This window comes from Bos indicus x Bos taurus, chromosome 18, assembly GCF_003369695.1.
Source record: "Bos indicus x Bos taurus breed Angus x Brahman F1 hybrid chromosome 18, Bos_hybrid_MaternalHap_v2.0, whole genome shotgun sequence".
NCBI lineage: Eukaryota > Metazoa > Chordata > Mammalia > Artiodactyla > Bovidae > Bos > Bos indicus x Bos taurus.
Window position 1 is genome coordinate 49,989,139 of NC_040093.1, and position 27,752 is coordinate 50,016,890.

The 27,752-nt window shown below is 38.2% G+C and overlaps 1 protein-coding gene across 2 annotated transcripts in view; it reads left to right on the top strand.

The window, feature by feature from the left end:
• The window catches only part of ITFG1 (integrin alpha FG-GAP repeat containing 1), a 296,211-nt gene that overhangs the window by 49,821 nt on the left and 218,638 nt on the right, over positions 1-27,752 (top strand). For both annotated transcript variants that reach the window (XM_027513694.1, XM_027513693.1), the window contains exon 7: positions 20,848-20,909. In XM_027513694.1, coding sequence (XP_027369495.1) covers positions 20,848-20,909 — 62 coding nt within the window. The remainder of the gene's footprint in view (positions 1-20,847; positions 20,910-27,752) is intronic.

Genomic DNA, 27,752 nt, shown 5'->3' on the forward strand with positions numbered 1-27,752 from the left:
ATCTTTTAGTTGCTAAGTCATGTCCAACTCTTGTGCCCCCATGGGCTGTCCTTTGTGCATTTTTCAATCAGATTGTCTGTGTTGTTGAGTTTTAGGAGTTTCCTATCTATTTGCTCTACTGTATCTTTTTTTTTTTTTTTAATATTATTTTTAATTGAAGGGTAATTTGCTTTACAATATTGGGTTCATTTCTACTGCTTTACAGTATTGGGTTCATTTCTACCATACATCAACATGAATTAACCAAGAGTGTACATATGCTCCCTCCCTCTTGAACCTCCCTTTCACCTCCCACTTTTTCCCACCCTTCTAGATTGTTATAGAGCCCCAATTTGAGTTCCCCAAGTCGTACAGCAAATTTCCATTTGTGCACAAAGTCATTAACACAGTGTGTGAATGAAATGGTGTATTTCAAACAGTTATGAAATATCAATAAAATACAAAAAAAAAACCTAAGAAGTAGCCACAAAGAAATTTTGGAGCTAAAAAGTACAATTACTGAAATGAAATTCACTAGAGGAATTTGAAGGCTGATCTAAGCAACAGAGGAAAAAACAGGTAACTTGAAGATAGGGCAATGAATATTACTGAATCTGAAGAACAGAAAAAAAAGGACTGAAGAAAAGTGAACAGAGCATAAGAGACCCATGAGACATTATAGGAGTCTCAGAGGAAGAAGAGAGAAAGGGGCAGAGAGAATATTTAAAAGACCAAATGGCAAAAACTTGCCAAATCTAATGAAAAATGTGAATATAAACATCCAACAAGCTCAATAAATTTCTAAAAAGATAAATTCAAAGAGACTCATACCAAGACATTATAATCAAAACTTTCAAAAGACAAAGGCAAACAGAGAGTCATGGAGCTATTTGAAAGGAAATTTTAATGCATTTAGTATGTACTTTTCATGTGTAATCATTACTGATTTCTACTTTAAGAAAAATATATTTATAATTTCACATGTGAAGTTTAGAGACTCCTTTAATTCTGTAATCTTGAGGAAATTTATTTCCCTCTCAGAATTATTAGTTACTTCAAATTTCATATGGCTAGAATGGGTATATGAACAGTTTTTGTAACTGTCAGTTGTACTTTATGTATTACATTAATATGCTTTACTTAACATTTATTTTTGAATGAGATAGAGGCCTTGAATATGTCTCATTATTTTAAGAAGTTGCTTTAACCTAAAATTTCTTAGTGACTTGATTGTTTGGTTTTAACTTACTCTATATAAAAAGAGCTTTATATACTATAAAATAACATGTGTTGGTAGTGACAAAAAGTTCTCAGAGACAAGGAGCTCGCCTCATTTGTGTTTATCCCATACCTAATTGAATGCCAAACACATAGGGGAGGCTTAAAAGGTTTTGAATGAGTAGGTAGATAGACATGAAAGAAATTTTAAAGATCATTTAGTCTTATCATACCATTATAAAGGCAAGGAAATGAAGCCTGGGGAGGTTCATATTTTGCTTTACTTTTTCCAATTTATTGGAATTATTACACTTCAAGCATTTTATCACTACACTGCTCTAGATTCAGCAAAAATATTCTCTTCCAGTATGTCTCGAAAATGATGCATAGATACCATATATATGGATTATCTCATTAAGTCCACTTTTATTATAGTCTGCAGAAAGTTCCTGACTGGTGCTTAGAAAAACAAGTTAAGAATAGAAGACAATACAGAAATCAAGAGTTTCTAGCCTAGATGGGGAATACTGCCTGCTGTTTGCTTTTGAGTAGCTATGAGTTTAAATAATCTTAAATAACTAATTTTTATGTTTAACTGTTCTGCTCTTGGACTTTTAAGAGGAATAGTCTGCTAAACCCTGCTGACTGTATATATTGTTTTGCAGTTCAGTCTGACATAGCAGTTACCAGACAGACTAACAGCTTCTACTCATAAATTTTAGATTATTCATCACCATGATTGAATTGTCCCACTTAAGAAATAAATTACTTTCAGGTTGAATTTGATTTTAAATGTCTAGCCACTATTTTTGTGAGCAAGATTGGGGTTTCTTCTCTAACCCAGGTCCTTAAATATGAGCCCGCCATGTGATGAAAACTAAGAATTCTGTTAAAAATGAAACAACTAATTAGAATTCCAGAAAAGATACATTTGGTGGGAAGGTCCTTTAGCATCAGTATAGATACTCAGAAATACTAGATGCCATGTTTCACTTGCCAGAAGAACTGGTTTTGGATAATAGTGATTGTGAAGGCAGCTTCTAAACAGCAAGTATGACATCTTTATAAGTTTGTAATATACACTTAGTGTGTGTATTATATTAATAATATAAACTTTACCTAACATTTGTTTTTGAATGAGTAGACATGATAGGAAAGTAGACATGATCCTTTCTTAAGATTAGAAAGAATCAGGATTTGGGAAAGGGACTAATGGAAGTAAATAGCTTTATTGTATAAACCGAATGTATGCAGGTTAACTTCATTGCTCTAAGAAAAATTGTCAGGCCAAATGTAGTTCTAAAATTTGTATTATAAAGCCTTCGTTCAAGAAAATTAACTTTAATGAGAGTTAATGGAAAAATCTGAAAATCTTAGTGATGATTAATGCCAAGCTCCTGCACTCCAGTTTTTTTCCATTATTAAGTATTATCATCTCTAATGAAATCTTTACCTTCTGGAATCTAGAGGATTCTTCTGGAAGGTGGAGTGTGTTCTCATATTGGAATTTTAAATTAATGTGTGTTAACCCATAGAAATACTGCAAGATTGGAAAAATTAAAACTGCAAACTCCCCCAGATTCCTTAAGACCCTGATCTCATAGGAGTAGAGGAAATATGTGTCTTCAACTGAGATATTCATAAAACAGAAGATCACTAACTTAACCATAATTATCTTCACTATATTTCTCTTAAAAATTTAACATTTAAGTTATAAAAAATAAATGCCCTATAATAATAAATGCCTTATGATAGTAATCTGACCCAGCAAATCCACTACTGGGTATATACCCTGTGTCTGTGTATGTGTGTCTTTGTGTGTGTGTACTTAATTGCTCAGTCATGTCCAACTCTTTGTGACCCCATGAATGTAGCCCGCCACGCTCCTCTGTCCGTGGAATTTTCCAGGCAAGAATACAGAGTGGGTTGCCGTTTCCTACTCCAGGGAATCTTCTGACCCAGGGATCAAACCTGCATCTCTTGCATTGGCAAGTGAATTATTTATTACTACCTTGAAAAAACCATAATTCAAAAAGACACACACCCCAGTCTTCATTGTAGCACTGTTTACAATAGCCAGGACATGGAAGCAACCTATATGTCTAGTTTACAAACAAATGGATAAAGAAGGTGTGGTACATATATACAATGCAATATTACTCAGCCATAAAAAGGAATGAAGTTGGGTCATTTGTAGATACATGGATGAACCTTGAGTCTGTCATACAGAGTGAAGTAAGTCAGAAATAGAAAAACAAATATCATATTAACACATGTATGTGGCATCTAGAAAAAAACGGTACAGAAGAACCTATTTGTAGGAATGATGGTACAGATGTAGAGAACAGATGTGGACATGGAGTGGGGGTTAGGGGAGTGAGCTGAACTGGGAGACTGAGATTGACATGTACACTACCATGTGTGAAATAGCTAGTGGGAAAAAACTGCTGTACAGTTTAGGAGCTCAGCTCGTTGCTCTGTGGTGACCTAGTGGGTGGGAATGTGGGGGCTGGGTGGGATCAAGGACCAAGAAGAACGGGGACATATGTATACATATGGCTGATTCACTTCATTGTACAGCAGAAATTAACACAACATTGTAAGGCAACTATATCCCAGTTTAAAAATAATAACATATCATGTTCTCTCTTGCTAATCTTCATCAAATGAAAATTATAACCCCCTTAAGCTCAATTTCAGGACGCTTTCAGGCTCCCATCAATCTAACTTTTTTTTATCTTACAACAAAAGTTCTTCTGATAATGATTTGACTGATAAGGGAAGCAGGGTGGGAGTAGGTTTGTTTACCCAACATTAAGGTCCTTCAGTCACATATTAATAATAATGTGTGTGTGTGTTCCAGAGTGTAGTGTCTAAGTCTCTAGTCAGAGCTCTGCTAAACATGGAGAATCTTCATGTAGGGACCAATGTTTCAGGATAGGAAAGAGAAAGAAAGGGAAAGGAAGTCTAGATAAAAGTTTATAAACTTAAAAAGTGAAATTTTAAAATGATTTCTGGAAATTTAGGCTTCTTCTTTAGGATAGTATCTTGTGAATGAGGACCCATTCAAATACATTCCTCATATCATCTACTAAATTAGTGCATTTGTACAGAATATTACCTGGCAGCATTGTTTGATATAGGGAATCTAGGAAATAGGGTTGGTTCTTTGTGAACAAATATGTAATCAAAGTAATAATCTCTCAGAGGTTTTAATCTAGTACCTCAAATTAACTCTGCAGACATGTTTTAAATTTTTTCCTCATGCTGCTTAAAATATTTTGAATTGTTTTTCAATACTTTTCAAGTGTGATTTTCCATATTTAAAAATTATATTTCTGTAGCAACAACAGTTGGCTGGAGCTAACTAGTTGCCATTCTCTTTGGTCAGTAGTGACCTGTTTTTCATTTCAGTTCAGTTCAGTCGCTCGGTTGTGTCCGACTCTGCGACCCCATGAATCGCAGCACTCCAGGCCTCCCTGTCCATCACCAACTCCTGGAGTTCACTCAAACTCACGTCCATCGAGTCGGTGATGCCATCCAGCCGTCTCATCCTCTGTCGTCCCCTTCTCCTCCTGCCCCCAATCCCTCCCAGCATCAGGGTGTTTTCCAGTGAGTCAACTCTTCACATGAGGTGGCCAAAGTACTAGTGCCTCTCAGTTCCCTTCCTCCTGCTCTTTCTCCCATCCAGATAGCTGTAGACAGTTTGTATGCCCTGTGCCTTTCTACTATTTGATGATCTCAGTTGTAGCGGAACCTCTTAAGTTAGATCGTCATGCCTCATAGCATTTGAGTTGATGACCTCTCAGCTTCTGAATGCAATTAAACTCCTGCTATGAAAGGGAAGAGTTGTTGGCATTAGCTGGTTTATCTTAATGACTTCAGCAATCTGATGGCTCAGATGGTAAAGAATCTGCCTGCGATGCAGAGACCTTGTTTGATCCCTGGGTCAGGAAGATCCCCTGGAGAAGGGAACAGCTACCCACTCCAGTATTCTGGCCTGGAGAATTCCATGGACAGTATAGTCCATGGGGTCGCAAAGAGTCAGACACAACTGAGCGATTTTCACTTTCCAGCAGTCGTATGTCCTTTGGTACACTGTTTTATGAACAAGTGGAAGCAGATGAAAGATAATTTTATTCTATACTCTTATGCTGCCCTTTCACTAGTGTAACTGGAACTAAGAAAGACAAGACAGTACTACAGAACAGATGTAAACATGAACTTGGCAAATTCTCCTGGTTTAAACATTCTTTGTGAAAATGTCTGATGGTTCCAGAAAATACCAGTATTTTATTACCTGTGTTTTTTCCCAAATGAACCATGAACTTCTTTGGAAATACAGTGACTCTCAACATTGAAGGAGAACTTCTTCATGTAGGAACTCTAAATGACATTATAAATACTTCTTTTTAAAAATTTCCACTGTAATATTTGTCTTAAAAGATCGAAATGTACTGAAAGAATACAGTGCCAGAAATCACAATTTTTAATCTCTTCCTTCATACCATAGTATATCAAAAGGATTTTAGGTACCCATTATTAATGATTTATCTTTGTTTTGATTTTTCCTAACATGGTTTAGTTCGCATAGTTAAACTTACAATTCAAGTTTCTAAATTCCCAAGGCTTCCTTTGGATGCCAGCATTAATCAAAGGGTTCTTCATTTGAAAGGAAGACTGTGCTGCACTTGGCAACGATTCAAATGCAGTAAAGCTTGGTCCTTTCAAACTATGAGTGGAGATAATTGAAGCATAAACCATTTAATGTTTTTGCACACACTTGACTGTGTATTTTGAGGAGAAGAAAGTGCATGTACATTGACTATTTTCACTATTTTACTTGTTAAAAGAATCTAATGAACAAGGATTCAATTGACTTTGGGACTTATATCTTGAATTTTTCACTAACTCATAATGCCGTCTTTTGATACAGCTGATTTCTTCAAATGAATGCCAGTGATGTCAGCTATCATCATAATATTTCTGTTAGCATTTTAATATTAGTTTTCAAAATGAGAAAGGCAAACCCATATCCAGAATATATAGCTTTACTCCTGTAAAATGAGTTGTTGCCACTTCTACAGTAGATGAGATCCAGTGTAATCGCCATATCCCCAACTCCTTATTGTTTCTCATTCTGCACCCCATCTTTTCTACCCACTCCTCAACCCCTACCCTCACAGTATAGTCTCATACTTACTGTCCTGGTTCCTGTCAGTGCTTGTTAGCTAGGTACTGCACTTAATTCAGGCTATAGTCCCTTTCTCCCTCAAATGACCATCACATTCCTAGTCAAGTTATCTTGTACTGAACCCGTTTTTGGCTTAATGGCAGCAGAGAAGATGGGACAGACTGCAGGAAGTGAGAGCAATGTTGCCTAATGGGGTAGAACATTTTTTCAGCAAGAGAGCTAGCCTTTAGGGGTAATTTCTCCATCATCTTCAAATGAGAGAATGTTAGCCTTTAACAGTCCACTTCTGAAGGCTCTGAAAATCCATTCAAGTGAATCTGGGGATTCAGGATTTTCATATTATCAACTAGGTGTTCCTATCCCATGGGTCTAGTATCATTTTTTACTGTCTAAGGCTCTAACCTTAATATAGCAGACCTGCTTAAGTTGAGAATTTAACCTTCTTGTCTATAGCCATACCACCGTGAACACACCCCATCTTGGAAGATTAGCTAACCTTGATACTAATCTTAATTATTAAGCTAATCTTAATACTAATCTTGATTAGTACTTGGATTTAACCTTCAGAGCTCTTCTAGGCCCTCACTCAGAGTTCTTCTGCTCTTACCATTAAGACCATTAACTTCTGGTCTTATTTCCTTGCCCTTCAGGATAGAGGTAAAAACCTCTTGTTTTGCTCCCCAAGAGGCTTTCCTTGCCCTTTAGGATAGAAGTAAAAACCTCTTGTTTTGCTCCCCAAGAGGCTTTCACACTTAGCTTTTAATATTTATTACTTATGCTCAGGCTTTGTATCTTTCCTGTGTTTCCTGAGTTGAGCTTTGCAAAAGCCATCTTAATTCTATTGTCTTTATTTGTCGTTGTGCAGTCTTTAAATTGTGTCCAAATCTTTGCAGCCCCATGGACTACAGCATGCCAGGCTCGCCTGTCCATCACTATCTCCTGGAGTTTGCTCAAATTCATGACCATTGTGTCGGTGATGCTATCTAACCATCTCACTCTCTGCCACCCCTTTCTCCTTTGGCCTTCAATCTTTCCCAGCATCACAGTCTTTCCAGTGAGTTGGCATCAGGTGGCCAAAGTAATAGAGCTTCAGTTTTAGCATCAGTCCTTCCAATGAGTATTTGGGGTTGATTTCCTTTAGGATTGACTGATCTCCTTATGGCCCAAGGGACTCTCAAGAGTCTTCTCCAGCACCACAATTCGAAAGCATCAGCTCTTCAGCACTCAGCTTTCTTTATGGTCCAACTCTCACATCTACACATGACTAATGGAAAACCTATAGCTTTGATCAAATGGACTTTTGTATACAATGTGATGTCTCTTTTTAATACACTATCTAGCTTTGTCATTGCTTTTCTTCCAGGGAGCAAGTGTCTTTTAATTTCATGGCTACAGTCCTCATCCACAATGATTTTGGAGTCTAAGAAAATTAAATATGTCACTGCTTCCACTTTTTCCTCTTCTGTTTACCATGAAGTGATGGGACTAGTTGCCGTGATATTAGTTTTTTGAATGTTGAGTTTCAAGCCAGCTTTTTTATGATCCCCTTTCCCCCTCATCAATAGGCTCTTTTGTTCCTCTTCACTTTCTGCCATTAGGGAGGTATCATCTGCATACCTGAGGTTATTGATATTTCTCCCAGCAATCTTGATACCAGCTTGTGATTCATCCAGCCTAGCATTTCATATGATGTACTCTGCATGTAAGTTAAATTAAGCAGGATGACAATATACAGTTTTGAGTAGTCTCAGTGACATGTCATAGCATCCGTTAGTTTTATTGAGTACATTTCCTTTAATTTTATCGTGTACAATACTCTTAACCGTATAGGATGGTAAGAACTTTATTGCTTTGTTGACCAAAATTTTTTTCAAGCTGTTATTCTCATTCAGTCAAACTCTGAGGCGTTATTCTGCATATTGAGTTGTTATTAAATAATTGTCTCAATTTTTATTTCTTTGCAAAATGAATTATTTTTCTGTAACTCCTTTATATAATTGAATGATGAAATGAATTTTTTAAAATATCTGATTTATAAGGTACTTCCAGTCCCTCATCTTACTTTACTATTTTTCAAAGTCTTATTAAATAACTAGTGAAGCTGTGAAAATAGAATCAACAAACATCGTGGGAGTAGCAAGAAATGAGCCTAGAAATGTAGGTAGGTAGGCTTTCACCTGACAGATGAGATTTACCCTATATCCTGGAAGAGAAAGAATGAGATCAAATTTGCACTTTTCTATTTTAATCATGCTGATGACAGTGTGAAGGATCCATGGGTGAAGGAGAGAAGATTGATTGTAGGTATGTCATCTTGCAAATCACAGATACTGTTTGGGAGTTTTCCTAGTGGAGTATGGAAATAAACACTTCATTAGGAGTATATGATTAAACAGATTAAAAAAATTACCATTACAAAAGACTATATTTCAGACTTTCCTTATGGTATAGTGGATAAGAATGCACCTGCTGATGCAGGGGACATGGGTTTGATCCCTCACCTGGGCATATTCCACATGCTCCAGAGCAACCACGTCTATGTGCCACAGCTACTGAACTGTTGCTCTCGAGTCCGAAAGCTGCAACTACTGAGACCATACGCTCTAGATCCTATTCTTTGCAACAAGAGAAGTTCATGCAACACAAAGAAGAGTAGCCTCCACTTGCCCCACTTGCAGCAACAAAGACCCAATGCAACCAGAAATAAATAAAAAGTCCAAATTAACCAAAGATTAAAAAAAAACCCTACATATTTGTATTCATAGGCAAAGCATCTTTAGTGTGGTGAAAATAAATGTAGAGATATTTGCTACATTGACTTAGACAATTGTTCCACTTTTCAGAGTTAGTTTTGGGTTCAGCTGGGCTTCCCAGGTGGTGCTAGTGGTAAAGAACTCACCTACCAATTCAGGAGACTGAAAAGATGCAGGTTCCATCCCTGGGTTGGGAAGATCCCCTGAAGGAGGACATAGCAACCCATTCCAGTATTCTTGTCTGGAGAATCCCTATGGACAGACTAACCTGGCTGACTACAGTCCAGGGGTTGCAAACAGTTGGATGTGACTGAAGCAGCTTTAGCACTCAGACACGCAAGCAGCACACACAATAATAAAGTTAACAAGTTACTTAGCCTTCAGAGGGTTCTATGAAAATCTTTATCATTATGATTATTACATAAATCAGCTTCATTAAATTCGTATGAAGCCTTTACAGAAAACATATGAATGATGGTTTGCTAAACGTATTTAATGGGATGAAAAAGAAAACCTTTTCTTTGAGATAGTCATGATCTTTATACCACTTTCATCTTTTAAAAGTGTGGAAGGATGTCATTTTAATATTCCTTTGAGTCAGCTCATCATTCTAAAACTTCCATATTCATTAAATAAAATTGGCATTACACAAAGGTAATAAATGATGCTGCTAGAGTAGACTTGCAGATTACCTGGCCTTTGCATTAATAGGTTGTTTGATTTGAATGTCAACCTACTGTTTTTCAAACCATCTTTTTTAAATTCTTGCACTTTTTAATAACACTTTTTAGTTGAAATATATGGAAATAATTGTACTACTTAAAATTTGAAATACAATTTATTGCTCAGTTAACATGTGTGCTAATGATTGTAGGTGCTGTAATACTATTATTTAAAATAATGCTGAAATTCAGTGGAGACGCAGACATAGAGACCAGACTTGTGGACAAAGTAGAGGAAGAACAGGGTGGGATGCTTTGAGAGAGTAGCATTGAAACATATACATTACCATATGTGAAACAGATTGCCAGTCGGAATTTTCTGTGTGACACAGGGAGCTCAAACCCAGTGCTGCATGACAACCTAGAGGGGGTGGGATGGGGTAGGAGGTGGGAGGGAGATTCAAGAGGAAGGGCAGATATGTATACCTATGGCTGATTCATGTTAATGTATGGGATTAAACCAATACAGTGCTGTAAAACAGTTACTCTCCAATTAAAAATAATAATTTTTAAAAATAAATTAATAATACTGAAACATGACTATGATAAATAGTAAAGTGTTGCTTTTAGAGTGAGAAAGCAAAAATGTGATTATGATTAGACTATCTTTTAAAAAAATATAGCCTGTCTTAAAATGTGTAAGATATAAAAGTAGTACACATAATTGTTTTTAAAAGTAAAGAACAGAGGAGGAACAAGATGGCGGAGCAGTAGGTGGATGTGGAGTACATTTCTCTCCACGGATACATCAGGAGTACACCTTCAGACACAGAAGTGCATGCAGAACACCAGCTGAGAGTGGACAGGAGTACCTGACCAGTGGAAAAGAATATATAGAACCATGCAAAACTTGGTAGGACAAAGGAACTAGGGGGAAAAGGGAGTGAGTGTTAGTAGGACTGGACTGCCCTCAGTGGGTGGGGGAACTGAAGCAGCAGTCTGATCCCCACATCGGGGCAAGTGTCTGAGTCAGAGGAGAAACATTTAAGGCTGAGAGTGAAAAAGCTGATCTGTGAAAGCCTAAATGGAATGAGAATCAGAGTACTTGCTGCAGCCATACATACCCCGGACAAAAATGCTGGTCCCCTGGAAGGCGCAGCAGCTGGGAGCTGGAGTTTAGGGATTGTGGATCAACCCCAGGGTGAGGGCTGCTGTTGACTGCAGAGAGACAGATTGAGGGGATGTGAAGTAGGAGTTCGTGGTGGGAAATGCTAGTGGAGGAAAGCCAGGCAGTCATGGAAGCAAGGCAGTACTGCTGAGTCACGCATAGGGGGTGAAGCCATCACTATAGCCTCTCTCTCCCCACATGCCAGCATTGGCAGCTGAACAAGAGAGAGGCTGGCCTATTAAATGCCTGATGCATTTGAGTACAGAGTAGGACCCCACCCAAGGTGCTCCTCCAAGTGACTGATGCACCGAACTACAGAGTAGGGCCCCACCCAGAGTGCCCTTTTAAGTGCCTGAAGCACCAGTCTACAGAGTGGGACCCCAGCCAGGAGGGCCCCCTCTATGTGCCTGACTCGCAAAACTACAGAGAAGGACCCTAGGCAAGGGAGCCCTCTAAGGGCCTATACAGGCAGAGCTAGAGAGAAAGCTTGGCCAAAGAAACCTTCTGATCACCAGCTACAAGAGGCTTGGAAAAAGACCATAGGGCCATAACTCCTGTGGCGGAGGCAGTCCTTGTCCCTGCACAGTTGGTACCGCCAGAGTCCCCATGAGCCAAGCAGCTGCACCACCTGCACGCTCAACTCTCACTGAGGCAGAGCTGCCACAGGCAAAAAAGTCTTGCCTCTGTGCACGCAGGATAGCTTTGGTTGTGTCCAATTCTTTGCGACCCTGTAGACTGTGGCCTGCCAGGCTTCTCTGTCATGGAGGGGGCTTCTCCAAGAAAGAATACTGGAGCATATTGGCCAATAGTGGTTTCCATACCCTTCTAGAGCACTATATTTCCTACTGCCCTAGCTGCCAAACCCCCTGAATACCTGGTGCTGCCAGACCCCTGCAACCCAAGCAACTGTAGCACATTTACACCTGGCTCTCACAGGTTAAACCCAAGTCCTCTGGAGCAGCCTTAGGAGGAAACCGCTGTGGACGACCCACATGTAGAGGTGGAAATAAAACCACAGTTGAAACTCAGGGGCAGTGTGGCTAAGGAAGAAGACCCAAAACATTCCCATCAGCTGTACAGTTCGGTTCAGTTCAGTCGCTCAGTCATGTCCTACTCTTTGCGACTCCATGGACTGCAACACACCAGGCCTCCCTGTCCATCACCAGCTCTCGGAGCTTACTCAAACTCATGTCCATTGAGTCAGTGATGCCATCCAACCGTCTCATCCTCTGTCATCCTCTTCTCCTCCCGCCTTCAATCTTTCCCAGCATCAGAGTCTTTTCAAATGAGTCAGTTCTTCACATCAGGTAGCCACAGTATTGCAGTTTCAGCTTCAGCATCAGTCCTTCCAATGAATATTCAGGACTGCTTTCCTTTAGAATGGACTGATTGGATCTCCTTGCTGTCCAAGGGACTCTTAAGAGTCTTCTCCAACACCATGGTTCAAAAGCATCAGTTCTTCAGTGCTCAGCTTTTTTCATAGTCCAACTCTCACATCCGTACTTGACAGCTGGAAAAACTATAGCTTTTACTGGACGGACCTTTGTTGGCAAAGTAATATCTGCTTTTTAATATGCTGTCTAGGTTCAAGCTGCACATTAAATCCACACAATCAACTAGGTAGACTCTCTGTCCATGGAATATATAAAAGGCCATTGAGAGCTCCTACAAAAGAAAACATACTAGTTCTGATAGCTGTGGACATTGGCGGCCGAGAACACACAGGAGTAAGACCAGATTAGAATCTGAGCTGCGTCCACAGCAGGTCCAGGGAACAGCACAGTATTGGAGGTCATCCTAAGGTGGACTGTGACTCCCAGCAAGGCAAAGAACTCTGACAGCAGTGATTGAACAAAAATATTTATTATTCCTTTTTTTTTTTACTTGTTCTGTAGATTCTTTTGTATTTTTTTCCCCTTTTTTCCCCTTCTCTTGTAGTTGTCGATTTTATTAGCACTAATAAATCCAGTTAAACTTTTGAGCTTTTTTTTTTTTTCTTTTTCCTCAGTCACATTTTTATTGTTCTCATAAACCTCTGCTTCTGTGTTGGGCTTTTGCAGGTCTCTGCAGTTTTCCTCTTTTTGTTTTTCTTTTTGATTTTTTGTTTTTTTTTTGATCTCTTTTAAAAATTTTAATTTTTAATTTTTTAAACCCATTATTATTTTTTCTACATTTATTCCTAGTGTTCTTTTCCCCTTGCAGTTAATCTTTAATGTATAGAAATCTTCCTCTACGTCTGTTTAATTTTGCGTATCTATTCTTTCCTTTCCTCTCAATGTATTTGTTAGTTTTGTTTGCACTGCTTTATTCCCCACTTGGCACCTTGCTTTAGTTTTGTTTTCCAATTTGTGCTTTAGTTAGTTTTGTTTTTAACTGGTAAATATAATTTTTTATTTCCTTTGTTCACTGGGTCAACCTACTATATTTTTGTTGGACTGTGTTGACTTTGCTCTTGGGTGTATATGTGTATATTCCATTATTTTAATTCTAATTTGCCTGATTTTCTAACTGCCATTTGTCTGTGGTTCATCTTTGGTTTCTCATTTTTGGATATTTGTTTTAATCTCACTTAATGCCATAACAAACCACTTGTGGAATCTTTGTTCCCAACCAGAGATCAAGCACTGAGCCTTTGGAATGGTAGCACTGACTACAAGACCCTAGACTACCAGAGAACTAACCCTAGGGAGTATCACATAGTGAGAACTCACACAAAGGAAACCATGTGAATACAAGAACCAGCATCACCCACCCACCAGTAGCACCCTGTGCATCTGAACAACAAACAAAAATACAAATCCAATATCAGCAGACAGGATTACCACATCACTCAGCCTTGCCCATCAGAGGAAAAACAAACAAAAACTCAGCACAGATCTCACCCTAGAGGAAGCTTACACAAACCACTGCACCAGCTTTAGGGGGCAGAAACCAAAAGGAAGAAAGAATTCAACCTTGAAGCCTGGGAAAATTAGACCTCAAACACAATAAGTTTAAAATGTATGTAATAAAATAGCAGAGAAATACTACACACATGAAGGAACAAACTAGAAACACAGAAGTCCAAATAAATCAAGAGCAAATAGGCAAAAAAGAATTCAGAATAATGATAGTAAAGATGATGAAAAACCTTGAAAGCAAAATGGAGAAAATGCAAGAATCAATTAACAAAGACCTAGAAGAATTAAAGAATAAACATGCAGAGACAACACAGTTACTAAAATTAAAAATACTCTAGAAGGACTCAATAGCAGACTATCTGAACCAGAAGAATGAATCAGTGAGCTGGAAGATAAAATGGTGGAAATAACTTCTGAAGAGCAAAATAAAGTAAAAAGAATGAAAAGAGCTGAGGACAGTCTCAGAGACTTCTGGGACAATATCAGATGCACCAACATTGAAATTATAGGGGTCCCAGAAGAAAAAGAGAGAAAGGGTATGAGAAAATTTTTGAAGAGATTATAGTTGAAAATTTCCCCAACATGGAAAAGGAAATAGTCAAGCAAGACCAAGAGGCACGAAGAGCCCCATACAGTATAAACCCAAGGAGAAACATACCCAGACACATACTAATCAAACTAACAAAGACTAAACACAAAGTAAGAATATTAAAAGCAGCGATGGAGAAGCAACAAATAACATACAAGGGAAATCCCATACACTTAACAGTTGATCTTTCAACAGAAACTCTGCAGGCCAGAAGGGAATGGCAGGATATATTTAAAATACTGAAAGGGAAAAATCTACAACCAAGATGAATGTACTCAGCAAGAATCTCATTCAGAATTGATGGAGAAATAAAAAGCTTTTCAGACAAGCAAAAGTTAAGAGAATTCAGTACCACCAAACCAGCTTTACAACAAATGTTAAAGGGACTTATATAGTCAAGAAATACAACAGAAGAAAAAAGATCTACAAAAGCAACCCCAAACAATTAAGAAAATCACAAGTAATCAATAATTACTTTAAATGTAAATGGATTAAATGCTTCAACCAAAAGACACAGACTTGCTGAATGGCTACAAAAACAAGACCCATTTATATGCTGTTTACAAGAAACCTACCTCAGACCTCAAGACACATATAGACTGAAAGTGAGAGGATGGAAAAATATACTCCATGCAAATGGGAAGCAAAAGAAAGCTGGAGTAGCAATCCTCATATCAGACAAAATAGACCTTAAAATAAAGAAGATTACAAGAAATAAGATAAAATGATAAGATCATTACACTACATAATGATCAAGGGATCAATCCAAGAGGGAGACAGAACAATTGTAAATGTCTATACGCCCAACATAGGAGCACCTTAATACATAAGACAGACGCTAACAGACCTAAAAGGGGAAATTGACAGTACTGCAATAATAGTAGGAGACTTCAACACCCCACTCTCACCAATGGACAGATCATCAAAACAGAAAATTAATAAGTAAACACAAGTTTACTTTAATGTATCTAATGATACATTAGATGAGCTGGACCTCATTGATATATTCAGGACATTCCATCCAAATGCAGAAGAATACACCTTCTTCTCAAATGCACATGGAATATTCTCCAGGATAGACCAAATCTTGGGTCACAAATTAAACCTCACTAAATTTAAGAAAGTTGAAATCATTTCAATCATCTTCTCTGACCACAGTGATATGAGACTAGATATCAATTACAAGAAAAAAAACTGTAAGAAACACAAACACATGAAGATTAAACAACACATTTCTAAATAACCAACAGGTTACTGAAGAAATCAAAAGGAAAGTCAAAAAATCTCTAGAAAGAAATGACAATGGAAATACGACAACTCAAAACCTATGGGATGGAGCAAAAGCATTCCTGAGAGGAAAGATAGCAATACAGTCCTACCTCAAGAAACAAGAAAAACATCGAATAGACAACCTAAATTTACAGCTAAAACAACTGGATAAAGAAGAACAGAAAAGCCCCAAAATTAGTCGAAGGAAAGAAATCATAAAGATCTGAGCAGAAATAAATGCAAAAGGAATGGAAGAAACATTAGTAAAGATTAATAAAACTAAAAGCTGGTTCTTTGAGAAGGTAAACAAAATTGACAAACCTTTAGCCAGACTCATGAAGGAAAAAAAAGGACAAAAATAAAATCAAAATTAGAAATAAAAAAGGAGAGATTACAACAGATAATTCAGAAATACAAAGGATTATAAGAGACTATTATGAACAACTATACGGCAATGAAATAGATAACTTGGAAGAAATGGACAGATTCTTAGAAAAGTTCAATCTTCCAAGCCTGAACCAGGAATAAATAGAAATTATAAACAATTACAAGCACTGAAATTGAAGCTGTGATCCAAAATCTCCCAAAAAACAAAAGCCCAGGACCACATGACTTTACAGGAGAATTCTTTCAGATATTTAGAGAAGAGCTATGCTGGATCATCAAAAAAGCCAGAGTTCAAGAAAAACATCTATGTCTGCTTTATTGACTATGCCAAAGCCTTTGACTGTGTGGATCACAATAAACTGTGGAAAATTCTGAAAGAGATGGGAATACCAGACCACCTGACCTGCCTCTTGAGAAACCTATATGCAGGTCAGGAAGCAAAAGTTAGAACTGGACATGGAACAACAGACTGGTTCCAAATAGGAAAAGGAGTACGTCAAGTCTGTATACAGTCACCCTGCTTATTTAACTTCTATGCAGAGTACATCATGAGAAATGCTGGGCTGGAAGAAGCACAAGCTGGAATCAAGATTGTGGGAAGAAATATCAATAACTTCAGATATGCAGGTGACACCACCCTTATGGCAGAAAGTGAAGAGGAACTCAAAAGCCTCTTGATGAAAGTGAAAGAGGAGAATGAAAAAGTTGGCTTAAAGCTCAACATTCAGAAAATGAAGATCATGGCATCTGGTCCCATCACTTCATGGGGAATAGATGGGGAAACAGTGGAAACAGTATCAGACTTTATTTTCTTGGGCTCCAAAATCACTACAGATGGTGACTGCAGCCATGAAATTAAAAGACAGTCCTTGGAAGGAAAGTTATGACTAACCTGGATAGCATATTGAAAAGCAGAGACATTACTTTGCCAACAAAGGTCCGTCTAGTCAAGGCTATGGTTTTTCCAGTGGTCATGTATGGATGTGAGAGTTGGACTGTGAAGAAGGCTGAGTGCGGAAGAATTGATGCTTTAGAACTGTGGTACTGTACAAGACTCTTGCAAGTCCCTTGGACTGCAAGGAGATCCAACCAGTCCATTCTAAAGGGGACCAGCCCTGGGTGTTCATTGGAAGGACTGATGCTGAGGCTGAAACTCCAATATTTTGGCCACCTGATGCAAAGAGTTGACTCATTGGAAAAGACCCTGATGCTGAGAGGGATGGGGGGCAGGAAGAAAAGGGGTCGACAAAGGATGAGATGGCTGGATGGCATCACTGACTCTATGCACATGAGTTTCGGTGAACTCCGGCAGTTGGTGATGGACAGGAAGGCCTGGCATGCTGCTATTCATGGGTTGCAAAGGGTGGGACACGACTGAGCGACTGAACTGAACTGAAGGAAACAAATCAAAGAAAACATAAATAGTTGGAGAGATATTCCATGTTCCTGGGTAGGAAGAATCAATATTGTGAAAATGACTGTACTACCAAATGCAATCTACAGATTCAGTGTTCAGTTCAGTTCAGTTGAGTCGCTCAGTCATGTCTGACTCTTTGTGACCTTTGTGACCCCATGAATCACAGCACGCCAGGCCTCCCTGTCCATCACCAACTCCCGGAGTTCACCCAGACTCACGTCCATCAAGTCTTGATGCCATCCAGCCATCTCATCCTCTGTTGTCCCCTTCTCCTCCTGCCCCCAATCCCTCCCAGCATCAGAGTCTTTTCCAATGAGTCAACACTTCACATGAGGTGGCCAAAGTACTGGAGTTTCAGCTTTAGCATCATTCCCTCCAAAGAAATCCCAGGGCTGATCTCCTTCAGAATGGAGTGGTTGGATCTCCTTGCAGTCCAAGGGACTCTCAAGAGTCTTTTCCAACACCACAGTTCAAAAGCATCAATTCTTCAGTGCTCAGCCTTCTTCACAGTCCAACTCTCACATCCATACATGTCCACTGGAAAACCATAGCCTTGACTAGACGAACCTTTGTTGGCAAAGTAGTGTGATCCCTATCAAATTACCAATCACATTTTTCACAGTACTAGAACCAAAACTTTCACAATTCATATCGAAACACAAAAGACCCCAAATGGCCAAAGCAGTCTTGAGAAAGAAAAATGGAGCTTGAAGAATCAACCTTCCTGAGTTCAGATTATACTACAAAGCTACAGTCATCAAGACAGTATGGTACTGGCACAAAAACAGAAATATTGACCAGTAGAACAAGATAGAAATCCCTGAAATAAACTCATGCACCTATGGGTACCTTATTTAGACAAAGGAGTCAAGAGTATACAATGCGGCAAATTCAGCCTCTTCAATAAATGGTGCTGGGAAACCTGGACAGCTACGTGTAAAAGAATGAAACTGGAACACTTCCTAACACTATACACAAAGATAAACTCAAAATGGATTAAAGACCTAAATGTATGACCAGAAACTATAAAGTTCTTAGAGGAAAACATAGGTAGAACACTCAATGACATAAATCTCAGCAAGATCCTCTATGACCCACCTCCTAGAGTAACAGAAATAAAAAACAAAAGGAAACAAGTGGGACCTGATCAAACTTAAAAGCGTTTACACAGCAAGGTGAAAAGACAACCCTTAGAATGGGAAGAAATAATAGCAAATGAAACAACTGGCAAAGTATTAATTTCCAAAATATACAAGCAGTTCATACAACTCAATGCCAGAAAAACAAACAGCCCAATCAAAAGGTGGGAAGAAGACCTAAACAGACATTTCTCCAAAGAAGACATACAGATGGCTAACAAGCACATGAAAAGATGCTCAACATCAATCATTAGAGAAATGCAAATCAAACCTCACACCTGTCAGAATGGCCATCATCAAAAAGTCTATATACAGTAAAGGTTGGAGAGGTTATGGAGAAAAGGGAATGCTCTTGCACTTTTGGTGGGAATGTAAATTGATATAGCCACTATGGAAGATGGTATAGAGATTCCTTTAAAAACTAGGAATAAAACCACCATATGACCCAGCAATCCCACTCCTAGGCATTATACCTTGAGGAAATTGAAAGAGACTCATGTATCCCATTGTTCATTGCAGCACTATTTACAATACCTAGAACATCGAAGCAGCCTAGATGTCCATCGACAGATGAATGGATAAAGAAGTAATGGTACAATGGAATATTACTCAGCCATAAAAAGGAACGCCATTTGAGTCAGTTCTAATGAGGTGGATGAACCTAGAACCTATTATACAGAGTGTAGTAGGTCAGAAAGAGAAGGATAAATATCGTATTCTAACACATACATATGGAATCTAGAAAAATAATACTGAAGAATTTATTTACAGGGCAACAGTGGAGAAACAGAGAATAGACTTATGGACATGGGAAGAGGGGAGGAGAGGGTGAGATGTATGGCAAGAGTAACATGGAAACTTGCATTACCATATGTAAAACAGATAGCAGCAAGAATTTGCTGTATGGCTCAGGAAACTTCAGGTCTGTATCAATCTAGAGGAGTGGGATGGGGAGGGAGATGGGAAGGAGGTTCAAAAGAGAGGGGATATATGTATACCTATGGCTGATTCATGTTGAGATTTGACAGTAAACAGCGAAATTCTGTAAAGCAATTAGCCTTCAAAAAGATAATTAAAAAATATAAAATGTTTAAAAAGATGCGTTTAATTGCATCATTGTGTAGGGTAGCTGCTGCTGCTGCTAAGTCACTTCAGTCGTGTCCGACTCTGTACGATCCCAGAGACGGCAGCCTACCAGTCTTCCCCGTCCCTGGGATTCTCCAGGCAAGAACACTGGAGTGGGTTGCCATTTCCTTCTCCAATGCATGAAAGTGAAAAGTGAAAGTGAAGTCGCTCAGTCGTTCCCGACTCCTAGCGACCCCGTGGACTGCAGCCTACCAGGCTCCTCTGTCCATAGATTTTCCAGGCAAGAGTACTGGAGTGGGATGCCATTGCCTTCTCCAGTGTAGGGTAGCACTGATCCCTAAAACATATTTTTGTTGTTTCATTCTATGATTGTTACCACTTTCAATCTACCAGAAAGAATATGCAGGTGGTCTTTAATTGTCTTGTTTTCTTTGCTTAGGATGACATATCCATTAGGAAAAGTGGGACTAGCTGTGGAACTATCAATTATCATTATAGAAAAATATTTTTTTAGCTTAAGAGACCTATCTGAGATTTTAATGGTACTTGTAAAAACATTGCTGTAATAAAATGAACTAGAATTATGAAAGAAAAAAAAAGTAAAGAACGCCTTTGAATGACTAGTACTAAATGCTCCCTTTAAATGCATTTTCTTTAATTGTATTAATACAGGGTCATCTGCTTTATTTTCTTTGATGGATCAAGCATGTTAAAATAAAGTTTACAGACTTTGCTGGTGTCCAGCAGTTAAGACTCCACAATTCCACTGCAGGGAGCACAGATTCCATCCCTGGCCAGGGAAATGAGATCCTACATGCCATGTGCTTAGGCGAAAAAAAAAAAATACTGATAGCCTTCCTTGTTGAACTTGCAAGGAGTCACATCACCCATCATTGATGTTGCTTAGATCTAGATCTTATAAACTGTCAATAAGCATCATTTGATATACATAAATATGTGTATATATATAAAATTTAAAATATGTTTAAATACAACTGTATTATTACTGTTTTATGTATTGTATTTCTTCCGGTTTAAATGTACACATCAGTAACAAAGCTTACAATTCTGTTATTTTCCTCCTAGATTTATTCCTCACGACATTGTCTGCTTCTAGTACCTTCCAGTTTGAGATATGGGAAAATTTGGTAAGAAATCTTTTCTTTTAAGCATTTTTAAATGATGGCTTTCAGTGAAAAGCACACAGTTTTAGAAAATAAAATGAACGTAATCACTTGGTCGATTGATCTCAACAATAAATAGAACAGTTTTAAGAGCTTTTGGTTGCATTGCTGCATTCAAACTGCTGAATATTGCTGAAGGAAATGATTCATTCAGCATCACTTCCTCTGCAGGTTTTTAAGCATGACTGCCAATTAAACCAATCAGTCTGCCCTAATGCGCATGTTAACAGGGACCCTGCTAGGCTGTCAGCTGGTGAGAGAGGTGCCTGTCATTTAATTTGTCAGCATGATGGTTTGTTGAAGAAAACCCCTTTTAAAAGACTTATTTTTCCTCTTTGCCTTCAGGCTTCTATAAAAAAAAAAATAAGAACAACAGTCACTAAATTTATTGCCAAGTTGACCAGGATTAACGAACCTTCCCCAGTAATTTTTTGAATTGCAAGTAGAATATTCCCAAACTGGTGTCATGGTTTTATTTTATTTTTAGCTTGAGGTAGATTATATGAAAGATGAATTAATGCAGAATAGACTACCCCAAGTTTTAAAATTCAATTATGGGTACAAAATAGAGGATAGGATTTGAGGACAGGCCAAACTGGCCAACTGAGTGACATTCATGAAATAATGGTGAAGTATTAAACCTCACTTTTCTCATGTGGGAAACAGAAGTAGAATGTCTGCTTCATAGACTGTGAAGATTAAAATGAAACAGTGTTTGTAAAGTACCTGGCACACAGTAGACACTTGGCGAATTTTAGTTTGAGATCACTTGATTTCCCAGCTATTTACTCTAGATTGTCTCTTATTCAATCCAGATTAAACCCCTTGCATTTTAAGAGATTTTTGTTAAAGTACTCATGAACAATAAATAGATCTTAAAAAATGTAAAGCACAAGCCCATGGAAGAAGATTCAATATTTGCCATCTCTTATAGCAGAGTCATAACTCAGATTTCTTCATAGGAGGAAACTAGGAAGAGGGAAAGAGCTTTGTTTAGATAAAATTAGGGCTTTTGAATATTACTAACTACACCCCAACTAAGCAATCTGATCTTTCTTTCTCTTTTAATGAGGCAAGGAGAAAGAAGAAAGACTTCTACACTGGAAAGATTTATCTTTGTTTAATGTACATCTTTTAAAAATATAGTTGTATTTGTTTTTCTGATGATAGATATATGGTTGTTATATTCTTAATGGTTACTGTATATGAAATCTTCCACTAGTAGGGGATATTCATTTTTAGGTGACCTTGAAATCAAGTGAATCTTGAGGTTTTAGAAAGTGAGAAAATCAGTCATTTTGATGGATTATTAATATCCATCTGGGAGAGAAAAGCCTCATTATTAATAAATATATATTTATATAATCAGGGACTACTTTTAAGTATTTTATTTCCTCTCAGCCTAGGCTGATTTAAAGGTAATAAAATGAAGCAACTTTCACTGGAGAAAAATCATGAAGAGACTAGATTTTGGAGAGGGGATCTTTTTTCCCTTTGTTATTTTTTTTTAAACAAAATTAATAAATTGTCTATTTGCCAGTAGAGACTAAGGATTCTTCTTGTGGTAAAATAGCTGGATCCACACGGTATTTGTGTTATCAGTAATATAAAACTCGTTAGTACAAATTAAGGAGAATGTAGACTCAAAATTAACTAGTTCAGATTAAGTTTTGTAAAATGGGAGAATCATTTTTTAATTAGTGACTGGAGAAGTTGCAGTAACACATTCGTTGACCAAAAAGCCTTCAAAACATATAAAGTCATATTAGCTAGTAGAGGAATATGAGCTGCAGCAGATCTTTTTAGTCAGCTGTGGTGTGCACAGCCATGGTAGATGCTCTGGGAGATCAGAAACTAACCGAGGACGAGGGCGAAGATCTGAGTGTAGGCGACTCTGACTGATGTGATGAGATGTACTAACCCCATGTTACAAAGAGTTAAGAAACAGAGCAGTTGCTTCCATTTGGTAGCAATAACCATAATAATTCTTCTAGCTATGAACCATAACAAAGTTCATACATAACTCACAATTGCCAAAACATGGGAAAAACCTAAATGTCCATTGACAGATGAATGGTTAAAGAAGATGTGGGGGGGAGGGGGTGTGTATGTGTGTCTGTGTATATATATAATGGAATCTTACTCAGACATAAAAAAGAATGAAATACTGCTATTTGCAGCAACTGGAGATTCTTTACTAAGTGAAGTAAGTCTGATAGACATACATGATATCACTTACATGTGGAATCTAAAATGCGGCACAAATGAATTTACCTATAAATCAGAAGTAGACTCACAGACATAGAGATCTGACAGAGTGTGGTTGCTAAAGGGGAGGACTGGAAATTTGGAGTTGTTAAATGCAAACTATTACATTCAGAGTGGATAAACAACAAAGTCCTACTTTATATAGCTCTGTCTAATCTCCTGGGATAAACCAAAATGTAAAGAATATTAAAAAAAGAATGTATATCTGTATATAATGGAGTCACTTTGCTATACAGCAGAGATTGGCACAATACTGTATATCAATTCTACTTTAATTTAAAAAAAAAAGAAGGAAGAAGAAAAATCATCCAGCCTCAAAGGGCCAAGACTGAAAATTTCTAACATAAAGGGTGGTGGGTGTTTATTCATGGGTTTTGATTTGCCATTCTTCTCTTAACTCTTTCCGTTCATGATACTTCTCTGTTCTCTTCCTTGATTTCTAGTCCTACATTTCTAATCATTTTCTTGATATAACTCTTATCTAAAATAATTTCTTTTCCTGCTCCCAATTAGACCTTCCTTTATGTTTTCTATTACCTTTGTGTTGGTAGGCATTCTGTGTTCTCATATCTATCCCTTATCTGTCCCTAGCATTCCACTCCTTTAATCATCCATCTGTTTCCCGGGATATAGTAAACTCTACTTATTTCCCCACCTCCAGATTTTCCATCTGATACACAGTATCCAGAGTAATTGCAACAATGAAAGCTCTATTTATCTCACTCTCAGTCCTAAAACCTTTAGGACTTAAGCTCCTCAATAAATTTTTAAAAGATCAAACTACTTAGTTTAGGAGTCAAGGCCTTTGCTGATCTTGTGTAAAGCTATTCTTCTAATCCATATTCTGGCCCAAATCAGCCACTTTCTACTCTATGTCCTCTATTTCCTGTGCATATCCTTTCCCTACTCTTCCTTTTCTTTCAGCCACTAAAATCCTGTTCATCTGCATTAGCCATTTCAAATACCACGTCTTCCTTAAAGCCCTCCCTGATGATCCTGAGTGGACCAAATGGAAGCAACTGCTCTGTTTTTTAACTCCTTGTAACATGGGGTTAGTACATCTCATCACATCAGTCAGAGTTGCCTACACTCAGATCTTCGCTCTCCTCCTCATCTTCCATTAGTTTCTGATCTCCCACAGCATCTACCGTGGGGCTGTGCACACCACAGCTGACTAAAAAGATTTGCTGCAGCTCATATTCCTCTACTAGCTAATACTGTTTTATATGTTTTTAGGGCTTTTCGGTCAATTAATCTTACTGCAAATTGTCCAGTCACTAATTAAAAATGATCCTCCCATTTTACAAAACTTACACTTATGACAATTCTTACAAAACTTACAACAATCATTTTATTGTTACAAAAATTGTTATGAACATAGGAGTGCCTATATCTTTTTAAGTTATAGTTTTGTCTGGCTATATGCCCAAGAGTGGGATTGCTGGATCATCTGGAGCTGTGTTTTCTGAGGAACTTCCATACTGTTTTCCAGTGGCTCTACCAATTTACATCCCACCAGCAGTGTAGGTGGGTTCCCTTTTCTCCACGCCCTCTCCAGAATTTTATTGTAGACTTTAATGATGGCCATTCTGATTGGTGTGAGGTGGTCCCTCATCATAGTTTTGATTTGTATTTCCCTAATAATTAATGATGTTGAGCATCTACTGGCCATAGGCCAGATGATTCTTTATTGTGGAGATCTGTCCTTTAACTTGTTTACCAGTATCCCTGGCCTCTGTTCCCTTAGATTCTAGAAGCCACCTCCCACTTGAAACAGTCAAAATATCTCCATACATTGCCCAGTGTCCTCGAGAATAAATACACCTCAAGTCAAGAACCATTGCTTTATGAATAAAGATGTAGATACAATGATAGTCATCATAGGTTGCTTCGTGATCATTTTTAACATTATAAATATGGCAGTCTAAATACTAAATATTAAAACCTGCAGGCCAAAGCATAGGTGGTCATCCATGAAAGGATACTTATTACAACATAGCACCTGTGATTGGAATTCAAGCAGAAAATGTCAACTCTCCTGTCAATGGCAGTGTGTTTAGCTGCTTCAGTGATGGATAGCAGATATAATAGTATTACCACTAGCATTCCTAGTCAGTAATTGTTAATGTTGACTAAGTACATATTTGTGCATATGCTGAACTAGTAAGCACTTTATATGCATTATTTTACTCATCTTCACAAAAACTTTGTAAAAGTTCATTTTATATAAAAGTAAACAGATGCTTGGAAACGAACAGAAATCATTCTGTCGTTTTTGAGATTGCGTCCAAGTACTGCATTTCAGACTCTTTTGTTGACCATGATGGCTACTCCATTTCTTCTAAGGGATTCCTGCCCACAGTAGTAGATACAATGATCACTGAGTTAAATTCACCCATTCAAGTCCATTTTAGTTCGCTGATTCCTAGAATGTCGACGTTCACTCTTGCCATCTCTTGTTTGACCACTGCCAATTTGCCTTGATTCATGGCATTCCTGACATTCCAGGTTCCTATGCAATATTGCTCTTTACAGCATCAGACCTTGCTTCTATCACCAGTCACATCCACAACTGGGTATTGTTTTTGCTTTGGCTCCATCCCTTCATTCTTTCTGGAGTTATTTCTCCACTGATCTCCAGTAGCATATTGGGCATCTACCAACCTGGGGAGTTCCTCTTTCAGTATCCTATCATTTTGCCTTTTCATACTGTTCGTGGGGTTCTCAAGGCAAGAATACTGAAGTGGTTTGCCATTCCCTTCTCCAGTGGACCACATTCTGTCAGACCTCTCCACCATAACCTGCCCATCTTGGGTGGCCCCACACAACATGGCTTAGTTTCACTGAGGTAGACAAGGCTGTGGTCCGTGTGATTAGATTGACTAGTTTTCTGTGATTATGGTTTGTGTGTCTGCCCTCTGATGCCTCTTGCAACACCTACCTTCTTATCTGGGTTACTCTTACCTTGGACATGGGCAAACCATTGAATATCACAGTAATCCCAAGTCTATGCCTCAACCAGTAACACTGAAGAAGCTAAGGTTGAACGATTCTATGAAGACCTACAAGACCTTTTAGAACACCCAAAAAAGATGTCCTTTTCATTATAGGGGACAGGAATGCAAAAGTAGAAAGTCAAGAAACACCTTGGGTAACAGGCAAATTTGGCCTTGGAATACAGAATGAAGCAGGGCAAAGGCTAATAGAATTTTGCCAAGAGAACACATTGGTCATAGCAAACACCCTCTTCCAACAACACAAGAGAAGACTCTACACATGGACATCACCAGATGGTCAACACCAAAATAAGATTGATTATATTCTTTGCAGGAAAGATGGAGAAGCTCTATACAGTCAGCAAAACAAGATTGGGGGCTGACTGTGGCTCAGATCATGAAATCCTTATTGCCAAATTCAGACTTAAATTGAAGAAAGTACGGAAAACCACTAGACCATTCAACTATAACCTAAATCAAATAGATTTAAGGGACTATCTCTGATAGACAGAGTGCCTGATGAACTATGGACGGAGGTTCGCGACATTGTACAGGAGACAGGGATCAAGACCGGATTCCCCATGGAAAAGAAATGCAAAAAAGCAAAATGGCTGTCTGGGGAAGCCTTACAAATAGCTGTGAAAAGAAGAGAAGCAAAAAGCAAAGGAGAAAAACAAAGATATAAGCATCTGAATGCAGAGTTCCAAAGAATAGCAAGGAGAGATAAGAAAGCCTTCCTCAGCGATCAATGCAAAGAAATAGAGAAAAACAACAGAATGGGAAAGACTAGAGATCTCTTCAAGAAAATTAGAGATACCAAGGGAATATTTCATGCAAAGATGGGCTTGATAAAGGACAGAAATGGTATGGACCTAACAGAAGCAGAAGATATTAAGAAGTGGCAAGAATACACAGAAGAACTGTACAGAAAAGATCTTCACCACCAAGATAATCACAATGGTGTGATCACTCATTTAGAGCCAGACATCCTGGAATGTGAAGTCAAGTGGGCCTTAGAAAGCATCACTACAAACAAAGCTAGTGGAGGTGATGGTATTCCAGTTGAGCTATTTCAAATCCTGGAAGATGATGCTGGGAAGTGCTGCACTCAATATGCCAGCAAATTTGGGAAGCTCAGCAGTGGCCACAGGACTGGGAAAGGTCAGTTTTCATTCCAATCTGAAAGAAAGGCAATGCCAAAGAATGCTCAAACTACCGCACAATTGCACTCACCTCACACACTAGTAAAGTAAGGCTCAAAATTCTCCAAGCTGGGCTTCAGCAATACGTGAACTGTGAACTTCCAGATGTTTAAGCTGGTTTTAGAAAAGACAGAGGAACCAGAGATCAAATTGCCAACATCCACCGGATCATCGAAAAAATAAGAGAGTTCCAGAAAAACATCTATTTCTGCTTTATTGACTATGCCAAAGCCTTTGACTGTGTGGATCACAGTAAACTTTGGAAAATTCTTTAAGAGATGGGAATACCAGACCACCTGACCTGCCTCTTGAGAAACCTATATGCAGGTCAGGAAGCAAAA